Consider the following 21,027-nt stretch of genomic DNA (forward strand, 5'->3'; position numbering starts at 1 on the left):
TGCAGATTGACTGTGGGGGGGGGGGGGAGGCCCCACCCCACCGCACCCCCCAACACACCCACCACGCACACACACACGCACGCGCACACACACACAAGCCCGACTCAATAAAATGCACTTGCGTCAATTCAAAATGGTTGCAGTCAAATGAAGCTAATATAAAGTGATAAAATCAAGTCAATGCCACAACAAACTGGAGTGGGTTGTTTACAATCCTACCCTGGTCCACGTTATGGCCAAGTAGGTCAGTGTGTTAGTCTTCCAAGGGGGTAAACAGTGTGGACGCCATCTTCTCACAGGTTTGGGGAGGGTGGGGTATGAAAAAGAACGCCTCATATACTTTATTTTCATGAAAATAAATTTATTTTTGGATTAAAGAGGAAACAAGATTTGGAGATTTCATTTCATTTTACTGAGACACGGCACATGCAGACAAAAAATACATTAGTATTATATTTTCTTTGCTAAAATCAAACACATTCCTTAATTTCATGGTTTTAACTGATCAAAATACATTTGCATGCAAATGGATAACACAAATGTTTAGTGAGACGGAAGAATATTTTCCACTATAGCATAATTTGTTGTATAAAAATAATCTACCAGAGTAATTATATGAAATGTGAGCTAAGGGGTGTATTATACTTCTTCGTACTCCTTTTGTACATGTAAACCGAGTTGATCTATGACATCTACTGATGATTTGCTTTCTTTTCTTTCTTCCAATTTCTGTTTTTATCTTATAATGTGTTTATATGTCCAATAAATCAATTAGAGTTGTTTGTCAGCAGGTGAACATTGACTTTATGTATTGAATTTTAATTTTGCAACACATACGGTTTCCCGCCATCAAGATGAACACAGTAACAATTTCTTAAATTGACATTTTATTGGTGGTTATGGTAGTTTTCCGAACACGTTGCACATAATAATAATAATAATTATAATTTGTAGAAATAAATGTAAAATGTTTGGGCTTTCAGGTAAAATTTCAGGATGACCACAAATTGCACTAAAACATTTACAAGTGAACTCAATTTGACATTTCTAAACGATTGCATGTGCACATCCAACTGTTCAGTGTGTCTGTACTTTTTGCAATTTGCTGTTCTCTAACAAGCTGAATGGCAAAATTCAGAGCAGGATTGATTCAAGAATGGAGCAATAAACATCCTGGTTCAGTTAGTACTGGGCGGTAGGATGGCTTCACAGTGCAGAGGTGCATGGTTCGATTCCGGCTCTGGCCTTTCTGTGTGGAGTTTGCATGCTCTCACCGTGCCTGCATGGGTTTCCTCTGGCTAATCTGGTTTGCTCCCACATTCCAAAAAACATGCACGGCAGGTTGATTGGACACCCTGCATGGTTGTTTGTCTAGGTGTGCCCTGCGATTGACTGGCAACCAGTTCAGGGTGTACCCCGCCTAATCCCCGAAGACAGCTGGGATAAACTCCAGCACCTCCGCGACCCTTGTGAGGAGAAGCGGTTCAGATAATGGAAGGATGGACAGCGAAAGAAAGGTAAACAGCTGCCATGAATTTTTCCGTTTAGCTCCTTTTAGAGAACAGCATGTTTTGCTAGATTATATTGAAATATAAATATATTGAAATATAAAAACAGCATTCAAAACTTAAATTTAGAGAATGTCAAGTGAAGTTCACCTATGAATGTTATATTGCATTTTAGTGTCATCCTGAATTTCACCCGGAATGCTCCAAACTTTTTGTAGTAGTATCTAGCTCACGTTTGGTACCTGCAAACATAATTTTCGTTCTGCATGATCATGTGATGTAATCTGGCATTTGAATTGGCCATAAATGTCTGTGCTGTTTCAGTGCCATTCTTTTGCAATTTGACATTTAGAATCATAGCCAAACTAATTGCAGATGTTGCTCAATTAAAATAATAACAATGGAATAATGACCTGAAGTCTAAAAGTCTAATTTCCAATCATTTCCAATCCAATTCGTTAAACACAACTCATTTGTATGCAACTTTCTGCTTATCTTTTGGTTCTGTTCAAGCGAAATTCTAATGATAAAATTAACTGGAGTCACGAATGCTAGCAAACAATGTGTCCTTAGAAAATAAACAGACTTAATAAATAGATTACGCTGTCATTTAACAACGGTATAATAGCTTTGTGTTTGTCTAACCTGGCTTAAACCAGAGTAAGGCAAAAACAGTCATTTGTTTTCTGTTTTTTGTGAGGGTCTATTTTTTTAGGCAGTGTTCGGTGAGAGTCTTCTTCTGTTAAAATGTACGCCTTGGCTGAATAAAGTTCGGGAACGACCGTAAACGTTGCAGGAAATTGAATACACTCGAGAGACGACAATGTTGCTTTTCAAGATAATTAGCATTAGCTAGCGACTCAAGATATATTGTATCTTTTAGACCACTTTAATAAAGATATAAAATAATCACAGCCATACCGACTGGGCACTGTCGTCGACGTCGTTCACTTTGAATTAAATTGTTTGGCTTTATTCGGCAAATTTGCTTTAAAAGTAGCGGCTTCAACGTGAGTGGGTGCCGCACAGTGGTGACGTCACGTTTCTTTCTCCCTGAAGTGCTTTATTGAACAGTGACAGAGAACATGACAAACATCGAAACCTTTTTTTTTTTCCAAAATCACTAGTTCGTTGCGCTATCAGAAATTAATGTGCTAAAACGCAACATAAATAATATATTTATCATCTCTCAAAATTATAACTTCTAAGAAAAGTTCATTTATCTGTGTAGCTCAATTCAAAAAGTGAAACTCATTGACATTGTACTGTACAGTCAGATTCATTAAACGCATGGGAAAATCCCAACTCCCACCTAATTTATGTACCTGGGGTTTTTGTTAGATGTAAGATCTACTTATCAAAATTATGAAAGTTACATAAATATGTGAACGTTTACGTTTAGTGACTATACATCAGTTTCACTTCATGAATTAAAATCCTGAGGTGAACGAATGAGTTTTCCATTACACTCCAACATGAATGTATCTTTGTAATTTAGCAAATTTCTTCAAAAATTTAATTACATTTTTTTTTAAATTAACCAAAATACACATCGTGCATATTGTAGGATTTATTCCTTAACAGAATAAATTTATTCAATAGCATACGATTAAAAATCTAATCAACTGCTTTAAAAAAAATCGAAAAGAAAATGTGAATAATTTTATTTTTCTGTTTGGATTTTGTAGTGGTGTAAAGCAGAGTGATGGAGAGCAGTTCTACTCAGCTACAACAATAAAGACAAACTATAGTTATACGAAGATGTAGACAACATCAAAATGGCAGTAAGTGATGTCATCTATAGAGTCATTAAGGCTAAAATCGCGTAGAGAAGTGACAAGTGTTACTCGGAAATCAAGCAATCTGAGTTCCGCATAAGAGTATGTACTATTAACTTGTCTCACATGAATGTGTAAAAAGAAAAACAAGGATGAAAAGGCTCATGTGACGCCTGATCCTGCTATGTATTGACTCTGTTTGGCCATCCAAAAGGACTATTACTCGTTAGGCTCTGCTAAACAAATGAAATCCTCGATACAAAAATGTACTTCTGTTTCAGTTCACCTACCACAGCTATAGAGCACATTTATCTTGTAAATATCAAGAGCACTGGGCCCAAAACGTCATTCATCACTTTGGGCAATAAATATTCCACTGTAAACTGTATCCCAAGCTTGCATGACATTATCCCCAAACAATAGTGACATAGCAGACTCTGTTTGAATGAGACTGCTGGTGCACAAAGTCGAGCGCGTGCATGAACTCGTGCGCCGCCACTCCTGACCACGTGCGCCTGGGGCTCTGCAGGGAGTCGGTCTGGGATGCTACAGTCCGCCCGAGGAACGACCAGCAGCTGTGTGCAAACAAATAATCTTCAACAATCTGTTAATCACCAGCAGACTCATGAAGGACATAGAAGAGGAGTCACATGGACCAATATCTTGGCTGCACTTCAAGGAAGTTGAACTCTTGAGAAAGTGGAACTAGTGTTTCTATTCATGTCATCTGTTGGTCAACCAAGCAGAAACATGAACGATCATGATCAGGTGTGTAGCAAAAAATGACCCTACTTCATTTCATTGCTCCAAAAATAAGTAATGATGCTCATCAATGTATGCCAGCAAAGTATAGTTTTGTGGGTTAAAAAAGGAGGAATACATTTTTGATTTTCAAATTGTCGCCAGGTAAGAATGTCTGGCCTGGCTCTGCCCTCTTACAAGTGATTATTGAATCACAGGACACATTCGAACCTTCAACGTGAGGCCTGCGAGAAGGCTCACTAACTTGTGATCTGATTGGCTATTGCAACTGTCTATTTACTGTGAGAGCACGCTGACTCACACAGCACAGATGTCTGACAAGACTATCGCTGACAAAAATGTTCAATCAAGTATTGTAGTTGACTATTTTTGAGTTGATCACATTTAAAAAACAAAAACAAGATGGGAGGACATGATTTTTAGCTTTTCGTTTCTTCAACTTGTTGTTTTTGGTATGTGTTTGTGAACATCAAAGTTTAAAGACTAACTAACTTTATTTAGCTTAGTAAATGTTGGCTTCCCCTAACAAATGACCAATGAAGAGTCGTCTGCCTTTCATTCCTGAGGGCTACCACCTCCCCCAACTTTGCAAAGCAAGATACACCCCATCACACTCCCCTGTACCTCCTGCTGCTTTGGCAGGTACTGTCTTCATTTACAAATATAAGGAGGCTAATCGTAGACAGCAGAGTTGTTAGATAAGAATCTAGGTTAGAGAAGAAAAGGAGTTGTAAAAAAATACGGGGCTCTAGCGTCATGGCTGACGTAATGTGCTCTTAGGATGTAATTATTATATAATAATTATTAGATTATCTAATAAAATTACAGTCGCCCGAACAGGGACTTGAACCCTGGACCCTCAGATTAAAAGTCTGATGCTCTACCGACTGAGCTATCCGGGCTCTATAGCACCACCAGCTTTTTTTCATACAAAACAAAAACAAAGAAGATTGAGAATTTCGTTGAGATGAAACGGGGTCTTTGAAGCGCCGGTCGCTCCTTTGTACCGAAAAATACTAAAACGCAAAAGATTCGTTCTCTGTACTGACAGTGACATCTGCTGGCACTTTTGAGTCAAGGTGTTCACGAGGTTAGCAGAAGCACTCCACCAACACAGACAATTAACGTTAAACAAAAGGCTCCGAGTACACAATTAACGTTAAACAAAAGGCCCCGAGTACATATTCGACAACAATTTATCATTTTAAAGATTATCATTTTATCATAGCACGCTAAAACCAATACAAATCTTGGTTGAAACGAAATGAACATCCAGGTACCGGCCAGTGGAGGCGCTGTTGAAATTTCCGCTTTCTGCAACGCCTCCGAACTCAAACGAGGAAGTAACTACCGGTTTGTCATCTGACGTCAACGTGTTGCAATAACTTACGTGCCAATAAATGGTAAGTCGTTTAGTTTTTAGTATGAATTGTATATGCTAGTCATACACCCATTCATAAATATGAATTAATCTGCGAGAAGCTGTTTTTTACGTCGGATGTTCGCCCGTTATTTATATACATTACACGTTTGTGTAATTTTTAGCGTTGGTTGGATCCATCTCAATTAACGATTAGCTACAAATTAAGACGTGTTTTGATCGCGTTTTGTCTCAAACAGTACACACAAACCACAAAGTGTCTTTTGAAGCAGCATTCTGATTCTATGTACCTCAACTGTGGGGTTGAAAATACCATTCCGTAAAGGACCGTTTCAATCTGTCCTGAAAACTTTATTGTTCACTCCCGCTTTTTCCTCAATAAAAATCAGTATTTCTTCTCTTATTTCGCGATTACAACGTGATAACTGGTGTGTTTTGTCATTTTTCTGTATTGTGTTAACGCTCGTATTTTGCGATTTGTTTTTAATCGTTATTTCTTTGAGTCTGTAAAGTACTATAGATTCTCACAAATCAACATTCATTGCCTTAAACTTCTCTTCCTCCTATGTCGTTCCAGGTGTTTGACATGAAGCCGGTGAGTCCAGACCACTGCTCCATCTTTGACTTGTCCTCCCAAGATGAGGCCTTAGCAGGACTTAGAGAAGTTAACTCCATCATAAAACAAAGTGCTAACAGAGAGCCAGCCACAGAAAGTATATATAGTGTATTTGCATAATAGATGTGTTATGTTAATTATGGTTGTCATTGTTGGACTTTATTGCTTTCAGAGTTTGAGGATGCAGCGACCGATGTCAGAGAGGTGTCAGATAAGATGGCCTGCTCTGCCTGCAGATGCTCCTTCATTAACCGTGAAGAACAGGTAAACGTTTCTTTTGTATTTTTATTTTTTTTAATTAGCCTTTAGTATGTCTCTCAATAAAGTTAAGCGTTTTTAGCCAGCCAAAACGTATTACTGGTGGTTGAAAAAGGGAAGTACTTGCCAAACATGAGAATTTGGTGAAAGTTTGGTGCAAGTTACTGTGTGTAATATTGTAGGCTCATAATAGTAAGAAATTTCCTTTGTACTATAATGTTTTTTTTCTCAACACCCAAGAGAGTGACAAGTTAAAAAAACAAAACCTTTAAGCCTCGATGAATGCAGTTAAGTTGGCGAGTCTTCTAATGTTTCCCTGAAAATCCTATTCCATTCCGTGCCTGTTAACATGCCATCTTTCACTGAGTAGCCACACAGCATTGTTTACATTCTCCATGGATATTATAAGCCCAAAATGGCTACCCCATCTGACAATGTCACGCGTTTCCCAAAGCTGCATTGCACTGTGGGATGTGGCGACCATCTTAGACTAACGTTATCCATGGTTAACGTAAACATTATTGTATGCGACAAGGCTTATGACATGTTGCAAAGTGATTTGCTATCTAACAAAATTATTTATTCACTGTTCTTCAAGTTTGTTTTTACTTATTTCTAAATTGTGCAGTATGTATCTTGAGCCAACGCTGTTAGAAAAAAATGGAATTTCATTCTGGGGCTTAGCAGATGTGTTGGTCACAATTTCAGTTGGAACACTATAAGCTCGACTGGCATCGATTCAACTTGAGACTAAAAATGTCAGGAAAGCCGCCAGTTTCCGCGGAGGAGTTTGAGAGTAAGACTGGAGCTGGTAAGGAAAAAATCCTTCAATATAGCTCACAGTTGGACAACATGTAGCACTTAACCTCCTGCCTACTCTTTTGTCCTTATCGCCGCACAGGAGATTTGTCAAGCATCTCGGGTTCAGATTCTGACTCTGAGGAAGAGGAATCGGAAGAGGACGAGGGCAAAATGGGCTGGAGTGCCGCTGGTGGGGATAATGACAACTCTGATGATAGTAGCTTAATGACAGGAAGGCTCTCAAGCAAAGTGGTGTTCCAGGATTCAGCTGGACAGTACCTGTCAGTCTACCGCTGCATTCTACACGTGAAGGTAAGGCTTAGGACCAGGTTGGAAAACGCTTTTCAGGCCATTTACGTAACTAAGTTATACCATATGTATGAAGAAGTACCCTACAAAGATTTGCAATTTTTAACTTGTATTAATTATCATTTTATTTGGTCAGTCGGATGAAGAGCAAGATTTGGAATCCTGTTTAAAATCCATCACCAAGAGGACACTGTGGATAATCCTTATGACAGGCGGGGGCCATTTTGCTGGCGCTGTATTCCAAGGGTAGGTAGATTTTGTTTATTATTTATTGATCAAGTGATTCTTAAAAGTATTTCCATTGTGTGGAGTTAATTCTGACTTAAAAGAATTGAAGCGAAATGTAGTACACCAAAATTGTTTCATTCTCAACTAGTTTGCTGTCAAATCAGAATTACATCATGACATCAGCTGTGGGAAGTTGAACTATATCCTTGACATAACGCCCCAAGGCAACATTATTCTGCTCACTGCTGGGATAAAAACAGAAGTACAGAACTTATTAGTTTCTTATTTAAAATTTCCCTCAAGTCGATTGAGGATATTCTGTCAAATGGCCATGGATTTCCTAAGTCAACTGGCTCCATACTTTTCATACTGTGAAGTGTTTCCTAACATTATGGTTTTGCTTCCTCAGGAAAGAAGTCCTTCAGCACAAGACCTTCCACCGATACACTGTGCGCGCCAAGAGGGGCACCGCTCAAGGACTCAGGGATTCTCAAAACCGGAGTCACGCACCCAAGTCTGCGGGAGCCGCTCTGAGACGCTACAACGAGGCAGCGCTAGTCAAGGTAATGAAAGCACGCCCTCAACAGTTTTACAGTTGTGCACTGAGCTCTCTTGAGGCTTCTCTTTATGTGGAGAGAGAAACAGAATTTTGTTTTGAGGACACATCACTCAGCCCGAGTATTGGTTTTATTTTCATCAATGCGATGATGATTCTTGATCCTGAAATTGATCTTAAAGTGACTTAGGAAAGTGGCTCTTCTTTTTTTGTTCTGGCTGCTCAGTACAAACTTGCTAATTTGACAAGTTGTGTTTGGTCTTCACGTGAAGCCTCTCTTCTGGAAGAAAAGCCACCAAACGTTCATCAGCAATTAACTGTATGTTATACTTCGATGAACGTTAAAAATATTAAACTGTTACGTACTCTACAGTTAGTAATTTTAGGATCAGTTTGACCAGAACAGATTCATTCAATTTCCGCTATTCCTTTTGGGGAAAATATATGAACAAATTGGAGGTCGACCAGTGTCCTGAGATGAAATGTGTTAAATCTTCGAGGCTTTGCTGTATTTAATACAAGACAAAATCATCATGATTTTTTTTTTCCTCCTCTTGCTTCTTCTTCTTGCACCCTTTTTACATTTTTACAGGACATTCAGGATCTGTTGGTGAGCTGGGGCGATTACTTGAAGGAAGCATCTGCCATATTTGTCCGAGCTCCTAGCTACAATAAGACAATCTTCTTTGGCGCCCGTACGAGTCCGCTAGAGAAAAAGGACACCAGAGTCCGCAGCATTCCCTTTCCCACGCGCAGGGCAACCTTTCGGGAAGTACAGCGGGTACACAATGTCCTTTCCACAGTTCATGTTTATGGTAGGTGCAATTATTACGAATATTTATGCATAATGTGGTTGTGTTACACATATGTTATAATAACGTTGACGGAACTTTTTGATCCAGAGAAGGACACAGACATGTCCACTTTAGACAGTGTATCAAAAAAGGCATGGAAGAAGGCTGTCCAACCTGCAGCATCACTGAAGACTGAACAAGAAGAAGGTGAGTTTCAATTGAAGAAATCCCTCTTTTTATGGTTCCATGCTGATCTACACTGCTACAAACTACAACTACCATAATAAATATATCGGTTAAAATATTTCTGGGAGTGTCAGTTAGAACTGAGCTTTACCTCCAGGAAAGAATTGTATTAAATGTTGGTTCCCATTTTTGGAATTTTAACATTATAAACAAAAACAAACACAAGACTCAGGCAGTTATTGCTAACTAATAAAATTCATAAAAAATTTTTATTAGAAATATTCTAATAATCACTATGAAAAAATAAATACACAGTAGGAACTTATAAAAATTGTAGATTAAAGTATAAACACGTAGCAGTGTGTATGGCATTGTCCCCAGAGATGAATCTTGTAAATAATTCGGCCTATAGAATATACAAGGTTATTGCATCTAGAAAAAATGGGGACAAAACATAATCCTTTTAGTACTATAATTATCATTTAAAAAAAAAACTCATACAGAATTTCTGAAGGTACCTTGTTGAAAATTGTGGCCAATGAGAACTTGTTTTGGATCAGAAAATGTGTTGCAATACCACTACCACTATGAATGTTCTTATTTGTACCCCAGTAGAAGATATCCAGAGCAGCTCAGATGGGGGAGTAGAAGGTGAGATCCAGCTTGAGATGGTGGAGTTGACCATTGGAACGCAGGACCTCAAGGAGTTTGACATTCAACCCTCCAGACACAATAGGAGGAGGTGGAGGAAGAAGAAGAAGAACAAGGAGGAGGAGGAGGAAAACAAACATGACGGAAAGGGTGCGTATCATGATGGAAAGTCAAGCAACTGATATTAATAAATTGTAATAATAATTCTTATTCAGATGTGGGAGACCTCAGTAACACAGAAGTAGACGACATCGATGAGAAAGATAACGTCCCTCAGCAGACACAACCAAAGAACAAGAGTAGGAGGAAGAAACAACCTGAAGGTAAGTTTGTACTCGTCATTGCAGTGGCACCTCTAAATGGAAAATCTGAATTTGACCATTATTAGTCACGCGAAACACATGCGCCCCCGTCGTATGAGACTTTAGTTCAGTAAGACAAAAGATTAAGGCATCTTTTGTGATCCTCCAAAAGAAGGAAGCCTGCCTCATACTCGCCTGCAAAACTAATATGGACAAGTAAGAAAATGGAAAGATTTTTCATGTGGGAGAAGTTATTTTGTTAATTGGTTCCACTGTTCTAGCATACATTATCCTCCCATAGAAGCATTGGAGGACTCATCATGTGAGTACAGCCTGAGGGATGCCCTCTTCACGGCCTGTAAGATTGGCGATGTGGATGCCTTGTGCCGTCTCCTCCATCTTTCGGAAGAGCCACGGGAGTTTTCGGTTAGCGAGGCTGGAGACACCGCCAGTCCTTTGACGCTTCTTAATAAGCGCATTGACTCTTCTGGGTTCACTTTGCTGCACGTTGCAGCAGCGGCTGCTCAGAGGGATGTAGTCAGGCTGCTGCTGGACGCTGGAGCTGACCCGGCATGCAGGTAGGAATATAATTTGTAAGAATCTTTAAAAAAAACGGAAAGAAAAAAACTTGGTATTTATGTAATAAAGAAGTTTGAGGGAAGTTTGAATCCATTTTGGAATAAGGCTGTAACACAAGTTTGTCCCACAGTGATAACAAAGGGCGGACCCCATATAACGTCAGCCCAGACAAGGACACGAGGAACGTGTTTCGTAAATACATGGGTGACAATCCTGACAAGTACGACTACAACAAAGCTCGGGTAAGAAGCTCAGCATGTCGACTTTGACACATGAGCACAAATGAAACACTTAGCATCTGCACTCCCCAAAGGTACCTGGGCCATTAACGGCAGAGATTGAATCGATGAAGACGGAAAAGAAAAAGGCTCAAAAGGCACTGAAAAAACAGCGTGAAAAGACACAAAAGGAGGAGAAGAGGAAACAGGAAATGGAACTGGAAGAAAAGAAGAAGTTTGCATCTTTATCGGATCGGGAAAAGGTGACTTCTTGTACATGTTTATTTAATACTCATTTTATTCCAGCAAGTAATAAATGTCTCTTCATAACGCTAGAGAGCCTTAGCAGCTGAGAGGAGGTTGGCAGAACAAGTAGCTGCAAGTGGAACCAGCCTCTCCAATGTCAAGTAATGACCTGTGTGTGTGTGTGCGCGTCCACAAAGTGTCACAAAATGTCCACCAAATGTCATTTCTTTCCTTTTTTTGTGTTGCTACATGTTCTATCACCAGGAGGTGCTGGCAGTGTGGAGAGTCTCTGCTGGGCAAGATCCCGTTCCAGTACTCGGATTTCTCCTTCTGCACCCCTCGCTGTGTGCAAGCACATCGCAAAGCTAATGCCCCAGTAGGGAAGAGCTAAAGACTCTACAAGGAAGGTGCTTCTCAAATGGCGATGTCCTTTTTGAGGTTTGTAAAATATCAAGTTTAATCACAGATCTGTGTTGAGCACAGAAAGTACAGATTTAAACTCCATCTATATTGTAAATATGTGAATACTCTTTATAAAAGATTCAGTGTCACCCTTATGGGGTCAAATTAAATTGTCATTGCATCAATGGACTGCTTTCCTTTGATGGACCATGGCAACAGTGACACTCGGTAGGCTACTTGCTTCTGATAACAGCAAGCTGTCACAAGTAAAGAAGGTGGATGCTGTCACAAGTAAAGAAGGTGGAAGAAAATCTGTGTGCGGTACTCTGTGTTGAGAATACGGGACAACGCCACACGCAATATGACAAAATCACCTAAATGCCACATTTTTTTTCTCTTTATGTGTGCAGTCTTGCCAAAGTTAAAAACATCTTTTAAAATGTCAAAGATCCTTATGTGTGCACAGCCTAAAAAGAGGACTATTCCAAGAAATAATAATCACAATAATTAATACAAATATGACCTCAGATTTATGATGAGGTCTTTTATTGTCCTGGCTCAGTCGGGTACAAACACTTTTGGAAAAAATGGTGGAAAAAAAGATTCAATAAACAAGAAGAATCCAGTTTTCTCAATTCCATCTTTTGTGGATTACTTCCTGTCTAGATTTCATTTTCACTGTTGCCCTAATACTCCGTCGTACAAAATAACAGAGATAAGGTAAATCAAATATTTTAAGATGGATATTATAAGCATGGGCTGAGTATTATTGTTTCAAACTCAAGTGACTCATGACTTATCCGCGGCTTTGAGCAGAGGTCGGTCCATGAAGAGCACCCTTAAATGCCTTGGCGCCGCCTCTAGCTCCAGCACTGTGATGTTGTTGGGCCGGGTAGTGCTGAGCAGGGGTCCGGGAACATAAAGGGTATGCTGCGGACCCCTGGCTGGCCAGTACCGCCCCAGATTTACACCATTGATCCAAACCTGTCCCTAACAAAAAAAAAAAAAAAGATGCAGATCAAGATCGGCAAATCTAATCTTTAACTGTCATACTACCTTTGTCCATTCATTGAGCCTGAGAAAAGTGTCCCGCGCTACACCGCTGGGCTGCAATGTTCCCATGTAGAAGGTGGGTCCAGTAGAGGGTCCGTTTGTTCGGTCGTGGAAGCTGACCGTGTGAGGCCATCCGGCAGCAATGGCTCCATCAATGTCCAAAGGGTACATCTTCCAGTCGGTTAGTACATCTTGGCCCAGGATTAAGTCGCCGATGAGACCCTGGAGCGAGTACAATTTGTCCTTGAAATTGTTACTCTTATCAGTCTACCCTTAGTGATGCCTTCTTCAATAATGGACATTGTTTCAATTACAAGCTTAATAAATCCTCCACCTGTACTAATAAATGGCTCTGCTCAAGTAGAAGCTTCTTTTTTTCCCTCAGGGAGTAACGCTCAGAAAATGGAATGTGTTTGACGGGATTTCCTGTGCATAGGACAAACGATGTTTGTAACATAGCCTTGCCTTGTAGTCATTGATGTGGCTACCAAAGTTAACTCTTCCCATATTCTCCACAAGGATGTCCAAGGTGTCCCCCTGTCGTCCAGTAACGTTCGTCACCAATATGTTGTCTCTCTCCAAGAGACCCTGGAAAACCTGTTCACACAATTTTTAGAATAACAACGTTCAAACTTGAATTGACTTTGTGTTGTAACACAAATTCATTGTGAGGGCTTACCCCATTGACGGACACGTACGCACGGTCACGAACGCCGTTCAGGGGAGAGATGAGCACCGTGGGCTCTGAGAGGTCCCGGGGCAGTGTGGTCTGATACAACATGTAGCCGTAGAACTGAAAACAAATCACGCATTGGCTTTGGGACACACCAGCAGCCAGGGGTGGGCGGACTTCTCTCCATTCCAAGCGTGACGCTACCTGTTTGAGCTCCTCAAAAGTCAAAGGATACTTTGATGGGACGGGCCCCACAGAAAGTGCGTCTAAAAGACTGCTGATGTTGCCCACCTGGGGGAAGAAAATGTTTGCGTGAGAGGCAGTGCACCGCCAAGAAAAATTGATCTATAAAATCAATCAGTGGAGAAATGCTAACTCAGAGTACGCTTTTCAGATTTGTACAACTTGAGGTGTGGCAAATGAAATGCTTGGAGGCAATACTAAAAATGTACCTTCGTTAGCGTCACAAAGCCGTAGGCAAATTTGGGAGTAGCAGGTGGCATGGGTCCAAGCGGAATGGCCTTAAACTACCGAGAAAAGAACACAATGCGATGTTTCACTACATGTACAAACGTTGAGGGTCCATCAATATTGTGTCGGTGGCGTGTAAAACCATCGGACCGTTTTGATGACATCTCGGATGGCCAAGAGCTTCTCTGTTGGGTCCCCTGCCTCCGATAGTGGGGCGTCATAGTCGTAACTTGTTACCACGGGACGGAACTTGGTGTCGTGGTCAGCACCTTAGCATGAAGAGTGACAAGCGATGAGTGACAGAGAAACAGATGTGATTTTAAATACTGTAATTATGAGCAGTGGATTTGAACTTCACCATTCCAGTAGCCAAAGTTGGTCCCGCCTTCAAACATGTACCTGGGGGGTTAAAAGTAATTATTTAACTGGACCGTAATAGCTGTTTGTAAATAAACTCATTTCCAGGGAAATTAGTTCAATAAATCTAATTTATCAATGAATTTGAGTTTGTCGGTATGATTTTGTGCGGGTGTGTGAGACTTCCAATCAACATCCTTTCCACTTAAATTAATGAATCATTTATCTTATCGTTTGTGTGGACGTACATGTTGACATTAGCGCCCATGCTTAGCATCGCTGCTAATCCTCTGCTAACCTTCTGAGTATCAACCACGGCATGCGCATCACCCCAGTGGTCCAACCAGCCAGTGTAATACTCTGAATTGACCTGCAACATTATCAAAAAACACATTTCACTTACATATATATTCTTTTGTACGCATCACAAAATACTGCAATTGTAGATTTCTAATACAACTAACCAAAGGACCTTGCGGTTCAAACCGCCTTTGCCTGTTGAAGGCTTCAGTTATGTTGTCACCTACAGAAAGGCAAATAGTGACTTTTTAAATCAAATTTGCTCGACAGAAAAACAAGGCAAAATGACAACCTGTGCCAAAGTCCACAGTGGCGTATAATCCCTCCAGAGTGCCGCATGTCATTTCCTTGTCCGTGTTGCCATCAGTGGTGAACAGGACGACGTCTTTGCCCAAAAACACTTGCATCAGAGTCCGCAGGTGACGCATATAGTTGTAGTCACAAGCGTAGAAGCTGCCATACTCGTTCTCAACCTGACAATGTGCGTGGAAGCAAGCAAACAATGGATTTGGATGTTCCTGTTTTTGAAAATAAACTATTGCAGTTATTCCTTTACCTGGACACTAATAATGTTTCCACCATTAACATAAAGCCAGGGCGTCATTTTCGGGAGGAGAACGGCAAACCAGTTTGTGACCGCCTGCAAGTAAACTGGAGAACCAAAGTAGTTTGAAGCAAACACGCAAATAAAAGTTCACACGTATTCCCTCGTATTTGTGTGTCGTACCTGGATCAGCAGAGCGTAATCTAATGTCGTTTCTTTGGAGTAACCACGCTGGCAACCCACCCTGTAAGAGACAAATTTGGGTTACATCGCTGCCATTGGGACAGACCTCAGCCGAAAAAGCAAAGACATTCTGGCATTGTCTTGAAGCTTTGTGATGGTGACGGGTTAACGCTTATCAATCTAGCCTATGGGATGATTAAAAAATCAATCAAGTCAAGAGGTTGACCAATAGTTGGATTGTGTTTGATGTAAGAGAGTCTTCTGGACTTAAGTTTTATGGCTGTGACTAATAACACAGTCATTTCTCACCATCTCCCATTCGGCACAGATGTACGGGCCTGGACGCAGGATCACCAAAAGCCCCGTCTGATTGGCCAGATCCAAAAAATGCTCCAAATCTCTGTCCCCTTTGAAGTTGTGGATCCCCTCCACTGTTTCATGGAAGTTCCAAGGAACATATCTGCATGCAGGTCCCCCCCAAAATACATCAGATATGTTTACATTATTGACCTCGGACGTTATTCGTGATTCTTCAGGCTTACATTTGTATGGCGTCAAGTCCGGCCATGTACATCTTGAGCAGCCGATCCTTCCAGTAGAAGCGTGGAATTCGGGAGTAGTGAATGCTGCCTGAGACATACTGAAAGGGCTGCCCATCTTTCAGAAAACAATTGTTTTTATAGTCTATTGTGAAGGATCTCTTGGAAAACAACTGCAAGATAAGAACATGAACACCTATAAGTTAGACTGAGTTCAGACTTAATCGATTTTATCGAATAATTGGAGTTAGTCTACTAATAGCTGTTTTGAACAATGTCGCTGTTATATATATATATATATATATATATATATGCACACACACAATATAATTAGAAATATTTTCTTCAGCAACATTTGTGTAAAAGCACAAAAAAGAATACATAATACTATATGAATTTTTATAAACCATGAGATAGGACAAAGTTATTCATATCATTGACTTAATAGATCGGTTGTTCGCAGTATTTTCAAGAAAAGTCTACACGTTGGATGTTCAAGCTTACCCCATGGGCAGTCGGGCACACACAGATGACTGCAACAAAGAATAAGACACTCGCGTACATTTTCGTCGTCTCCCTTTACAGAAGCCCAAACATGTACATTTCTAGTGTTTTATGCATTATTGTGTGTGTTTAGAGCTCAGCAATTCAAAAAGTATAAACCTTTTAGTTTACTGTTACCGGGCGGAACATACGCTATCATGTGACGTACGCAACGTAGGAGGTGGGCGTTGTCGGGCGCACAACTAGATCCCACTTTGTATTCTTAGTTGTGCGTCATTGCCGTAGCCATATTGGATGTGGTATAGTTGAGCGATTTGAGAGGCCTCAGATTTATGTGCCGCTTCGTTAAATTTCATGGGATGACCTTGAACTATTACTTTTAATTAACTTTTTCCAGGACTTTATTTGAGTTTTGTTTTGTTGTTCTTTTCGAGAGTTTTTTTTTAAACTTCAAAGCGGGTATCCATACTTTATACTGACTTTTGCCAACCCCCCCCCCCCCAAAAAAAGAAAAAAAAATACTAGATCTGGCATTCAAATGTTCTGTGTAATCTTAAAGACCACACACAAGCAAAGTGTATGTTTTTCTGATGGCATTAAATAATTTAGCATTTTAAAAGTTGTTTTGCTCGCACGGGACCTCTTGCTAGTTCACTTGATTTTTCAACTCAGAATTTAGCTTGCAGTAAAGCCAGTATTTTTATTGAATTAGCATGGTGAACTTGTTATCAAATGATGATAGTGTACATCTGTAAAAGACCAAAAACATGACATGAGTGACGTATCTTTCATGGGCACAAGATGGCGCTCAAGTGACGCTAGTAACAGGGGTCACTGTCCAACAGAACACAACCGCAAACACATTCAGATGATCTATAGGAAATCTGAGAGAACTCAAACGGTGATCTACAACATATCGGTACATTTATTGCCACGTACTCTAAATATGGTCAATCAATGTGGATGATATAATTTCTTAAGCGCTGTCATTGCTGATCAATGAGAACGATGCCATACTTCTTAGCTGTCATCGGCAATCAATGAGGGTGGCGACATCCTTTGAATGTCTGGATCATTTCAGATGGTTATCAACAAGTAGGATGGCTTTGGGATGACGAATCAGCCTCTTTCTTGATGGCCTGGTTCATTGTGATACTGTGAATGCAGTATTGTGTGATGTGGGGCGGGGAGGTGTGAGAATACAACAATAGGGGAAATCACATACAAGATAGAAAGTAGTTGTGACGGTAGTCGTGAAGCATCAATCTGTCAAAGCCTTACATAAACCTCTCAAACTTTGTAGTTTACCGTCATTCATTGGAATTCCCTCAATTTGTTTCTAAGAAAAGCGCCCTGCCGTGATTAATAATTCAATTTATACGCGTCCGTGTTTCACCTTTATTACAGCTGCATGTCATCATACATTTTACGACCAATGATTGGACTTGAAAAATGGTTGCAGCGCCTGTCATTAGAAGATCTGTTACTGGGTGTGGTTGTATTTCACGATTTTCTGTTCTCAAGGTCTGCAGTAAGGCACATTTTTTCCCCCCATATAAAGTTGGACCACTTTAAAGGTGGTATTGTTACCTATTTTGAACATGTTCTATTCTGGGACTAACGGTTTAAAATAGTGAGAAAAACAAAGCTGCAATAGGGGCCCTCAAGGACTGGACTTGGACACTGCAGCACTAGATCAACCTGAATGTGTGGCTTGAGGATACCATTTTCTCATAGAAAAGAATGAACATAGATTATACCCATCATAAAACATTTATTAATTGTCCAGTAAGTAAAGTCACATTAAAACGTTCAAATAATCCTAAAAAATAGTGAACCACTTGTAAAATAAAACATCTCAAGGCTTGAAAGGGACATATTATGGCACTGACTTTTTAGGGTTTGCATACAGATATATTTTTCCTGAAATGGACATTGCGATCAATTCAATGTCCTGAGAATGAAATGACTTGGATGAAAAGATTAGAAAACATGACATTTCAGGGAATCCATAAAAAGTTAAAAACATCATAGGTTTAATGTGTGTGAAAATGCTTCATGATTATTGTTGTTTGCTGTGTCGGTGACTGCTTGATTTGGCTGACTCGCCATAATGCCGCGAAAACACGCCTGCTCAATTTCATTCTGGACTACAACTAAAGTCCACGGATCTTGTATCTTCCTCAGTTTGAATACAATGTTTTTACCGAAGATTTCAAGTTCATCATCTTTTTTGTCCATCTCCAGAGTCTTCTTAACTGACTTGAGAAAATCCAGCGCGATTTCTTCTTGAGCTTCCCTTTTTCCGGTGTCACGTTTCACTCTTGTCGCTTCGATTTCTGCTTCTTCTGAAATGATCCCTGCTGACACGTCCGAGTCTGCCTTCATCAATTCCGTCTCCACCTTCATTGACTCAATTGCCGCCTTCACGGATTCCGTCTCATTCAGAATTTGATGGATATCACCGTTTTCCTCAATTTTAATCTGAAATAGGAACATGTTTCTTCAGGTGCAATGGTGCTGGTAACAAACGCCACAGTAACTTCCGTACCTCAGTTTTAAACATTTACATCACGCTTTCCTTTCATGCAAATACTTATTGAACACGACACACGTCACATTTTGCAGTGCCTCTTTACCTTGACTACTGGTATAACCTGTACAGGAGTATAAGAAGAAAAACGAAAAAATGTACAAATCTTGCCATATACTGTCTGGTGGAAAAAAATTAAGATATAGCTTGTGCTTTTCTAACAAATACTTCAGGTTACGCTCAGAATAGTTGCCAGTTTGCCTGTTTTGCAGAATTTTTGGGAATCAATTCACTGTTTTTGTGCTGAGGCTAGAGCCCCATCTAATATAAAATGATTGCTTTGGTGACATTTGTTGCCAAGGAACGATGTTGACATGACGGGTGTAGCTTCCTTTAGTTGGGCCAGAGCACTGTCCAATTTAATAGTGCTTTGTCCCATACGGTATAGTGTTCAACAAAAAACATTAAAAACAAAATAGCAGTGTTGCAAATGATAAAACGTGTTATAGCGGGAACAGTATTTGACAACTGAACTTTAATGTTTGACTTTTTCACATTGTTATGGCAAACAAATTAAATACATTAATGATTTATATAGCAATACTCACATCCAAATTTGATCCTCTTGGTTTCTTCATATGACATGAAAGGAATGCCAAATGTTTGATGAACCATTGTTGTCGGATTGTCCGCTTTTTGACAGCGTTGCCTCTCAGCTGGACTTTCCACAGTCTTGCATACTGTGTTCGAAAGGAATGTAGCCGTCTGGTAATTTCAAGTACTGAGAAGAAACAACATTCAATACATGTAAACGCACAAACCAAAAACAAAACCATATATTACACAATTACACACACACACACACACGAGTAGACTTTATTAAAATATAGAGCATTTGTAAAATCAACCCACGTTTGTACATATCTGCAAATTATTCAAAAATATAATGAAATGTATTTTACTTCATTTTAGCGCAGCCACTTATAAGGCAATACGCTCACAATGTGATCGGATAAGTTAAGTGTCCTCTGGTCCCTTAATAGACACTGTATTGGATTTAAGCTATTATTATGGTAAGAGTTGAATGGACAATTATGTTTATTGTGTAGTTATGCGTGTTCAGTGAAATTATCTTGATGATGAGGCTCCAGCACCCCCGCGACCCTTTTGAGGAGAAGCGGATAAGATAATGAATGAATAAATGAATGAATGAAATAAGTATCTTTGCCAGGAGCATGAGACGCGAGGGTGACGTAATCAAGAGGCGACGGCGTTGTCGTAGTTGTAAAACATGAAGAGAAATTCAGTGGTTTTATCAGAAAAAATACTTTAGAAGCCCTTGGAACTACCATGTGACGTATATTCAAGGTTCAATACCGTTTAATAACCAAAACAGGAACCATAATTACCCGATGAATCAAGCGCCGACGCCATCGACATCAACGCATCCCTCTTAATGACTTTATTCGTGTATCCTTTGGCACTACAGTCATACAAACACGGCCTTGCGCGCCATAATGCAATCAATTCTTCCTCTCTCTCTTCCGTCCAGATCGACATTTTTGTTGTGGAAACGAGCACTTCCGTGACGGGGAGGGGGGGGGGGTTCCTCTTCTTCTTCGTGTATGATTCGAACGTTGGTTTGCAAGCAGCATTCTGGTGAATTACTGCCACCTTCCGGACTGGAGTGTGACTAAGTTACAATTAATGCGTCATCTACGACACTGGGTTGCAGTCTAGGATCATTTATTTACTGGACAAAATATAAGTTCAAAGAGTAACATTTAAAAAAATCTTATCAATACAAACATTGCTCAAAAGTAGGGACCTCCCACTATAGAGTTGAAACGTAGTAGTAAGAAACGTAAAGAGGGCAAGACCCAACCTCACTCCAATCATTCAGTCAGTCACAAATCATCACTGAGATGGGGCTGGATCGTCATGTTGATTGACTTGTCACCATAACAGGAAATTGCTAATACCATTTCAAAACACATCATTATTTTTGAGCTAGTGCGGCGGGGGAGGTTTCAATATTGATGTTAGATGCATTTAGAAGAAACTGCAAAAAATGCCTGACTTCAGTGGGTGGCACATAACATATTTCAGTTACTCCACTTGAGGCCTGGTCCATCAGCCTTCAACACTTTTTCAACCCATAGGTGGCACTATTTGATAGCACAGAGAAGCTCAGAATGATGTGATCATTCTGTGTAAACTAAAAGGGAGCTTTTAAGGAACATTTCTTATGCCCAGCTGCCATAGATGATTTACTGCATAAAATGTGTTTCAAAG

The 21,027-nt window shown here is 40.0% G+C and overlaps 3 protein-coding genes and 1 non-coding gene across 6 annotated transcripts; 1 reads left to right on the plus strand and 3 right to left on the minus strand.

Annotated features, from left to right (window-relative positions):
* Positions 1–4,877: 4,877 nt before the first annotated feature.
* On the minus strand, positions 4,878–4,950 carry trnak-uuu (transfer RNA lysine (anticodon UUU)). The gene has a single exon. It is a non-coding gene; the product is annotated as a tRNA-Lys (tRNA).
* A 381-nt stretch (positions 4,951–5,331) lies between these two features.
* Positions 5,332–11,855, plus strand: ankzf1 (ankyrin repeat and zinc finger peptidyl tRNA hydrolase 1). 3 transcript variants are annotated; one of them, XM_088315407.1, is made up of 16 exons: positions 5,332–5,451; positions 6,007–6,142; positions 6,218–6,309; positions 7,012–7,114; positions 7,205–7,416; positions 7,550–7,659; positions 8,051–8,204; positions 8,790–9,012; positions 9,100–9,198; positions 9,790–9,978; positions 10,044–10,151; positions 10,432–10,708; positions 10,840–10,951; positions 11,023–11,190; positions 11,264–11,334; positions 11,438–11,855. In XM_088315407.1, exons 1-16 carry the CDS (start codon positions 5,449–5,451, stop codon positions 11,562–11,564), a joined length of 2,184 nt encoding a protein of 727 aa, XP_088171533.1. In that variant the 5' UTR covers positions 5,332–5,448; the 3' UTR covers positions 11,565–11,855. The 3 variants fall into 3 exon arrangements, with proteins under 3 accessions (XP_088171533.1, XP_088171534.1, XP_088171535.1); XM_088315408.1 differs by having other exon boundaries at positions 9,793–9,978; XM_088315409.1 differs by having other exon boundaries at positions 5,391–5,451; positions 6,007–6,024.
* A 227-nt stretch (positions 11,856–12,082) lies between these two features.
* glb1l (galactosidase, beta 1-like) lies at positions 12,083–16,404 on the minus strand. The gene is made up of 16 exons (XM_088315410.1): positions 16,200–16,404; positions 15,699–15,868; positions 15,466–15,616; positions 15,157–15,217; positions 14,986–15,080; positions 14,722–14,902; positions 14,594–14,652; positions 14,378–14,499; positions 14,131–14,171; positions 13,923–14,041; positions 13,754–13,828; positions 13,506–13,592; positions 13,308–13,421; positions 13,094–13,225; positions 12,632–12,850; positions 12,083–12,565 (listed from the first exon to the last, which is right to left on the minus strand). The coding sequence occupies exons 1-16, from the start codon at positions 16,257–16,259 to the stop codon at positions 12,365–12,367; spliced, it is 1,887 nt and encodes a 628-aa protein (XP_088171536.1). The 5' UTR covers positions 16,260–16,404; the 3' UTR covers positions 12,083–12,364.
* Positions 16,405–17,953: 1,549 nt separating this feature from the next.
* LOC148323522 (uncharacterized) lies at positions 17,954–20,347 on the minus strand. Its single transcript, XM_088315421.1, has 3 exons — positions 20,142–20,347; positions 19,341–19,513; positions 17,954–18,683 (listed from the first exon to the last, which is right to left on the minus strand). The coding sequence occupies exons 1-3, from the start codon at positions 20,290–20,292 to the stop codon at positions 18,228–18,230; spliced, it is 780 nt and encodes a 259-aa protein (XP_088171547.1). The 5' UTR covers positions 20,293–20,347; the 3' UTR covers positions 17,954–18,227.
* Between the last annotated feature and the right edge of the window lie 680 nt (positions 20,348–21,027).

Source organism: Idiotropiscis lumnitzeri, chromosome 14 (genome assembly GCF_059441095.1).
Source record: "Idiotropiscis lumnitzeri isolate Australia: NSW breed Sydney's pygmy pipehorse chromosome 14, RoL_Ilum_1.0, whole genome shotgun sequence".
NCBI lineage: Eukaryota > Metazoa > Chordata > Actinopteri > Syngnathiformes > Syngnathidae > Idiotropiscis > Idiotropiscis lumnitzeri.

What these genes read in the sequence shown, in the direction of transcription:
- ankzf1 (XM_088315407.1), top strand. An exon ending in TTCCACAGTTCATGTTTATG is followed by an intron (nt 9,013 to 9,099) that starts GTAGGTGCAATT and finishes TTTTTGATCCAG; the next exon opens with AGAAGGACACAGACATGTCC. An exon ending in GAAGACTGAACAAGAAGAAG is followed by an intron (nt 9,199 to 9,789) that starts GTGAGTTTCAAT and finishes TTTGTACCCCAG; the next exon opens with TAGAAGATATCCAGAGCAGC.
- glb1l (XM_088315410.1), bottom strand. Translation starts at nt 16,259, where the DNA reads ATGTACGCGAGTGTCTTATTCTTTGTTGCAGTCATCTGTGTGTGCCCG. An exon ending in TTGAACCGCAAGGTCCTTTG is followed by an intron (nt 14,500 to 14,593) that starts GTTAGTTGTATT and finishes ATAATGTTGCAG; the next exon opens with GTCAATTCAGAGTATTACAC. An exon ending in GCCACATCAATGACTACAAG is followed by an intron (nt 12,851 to 13,093) that starts GCAAGGCTATGT and finishes TACTCGCTCCAG; the next exon opens with GGTCTCATCGGCGACTTAAT.
- LOC148323522 (XM_088315421.1), bottom strand. Translation starts at nt 20,292, where the DNA reads ATGTCGATCTGGACGGAAGAGAGAGAGGAAGAATTGATTGCATTATGG. An exon ending in GTCGGCGCTTGATTCATCGG is followed by an intron (nt 19,514 to 20,141) that starts GTAATTATGGTT and finishes GTTTCTTCTCAG; the next exon opens with TACTTGAAATTACCAGACGG. An exon ending in CAAGAGGATCAAATTTGGAT is followed by an intron (nt 18,684 to 19,340) that starts GTGAGTATTGCT and finishes TTCCTATTTCAG; the next exon opens with ATTAAAATTGAGGAAAACGG.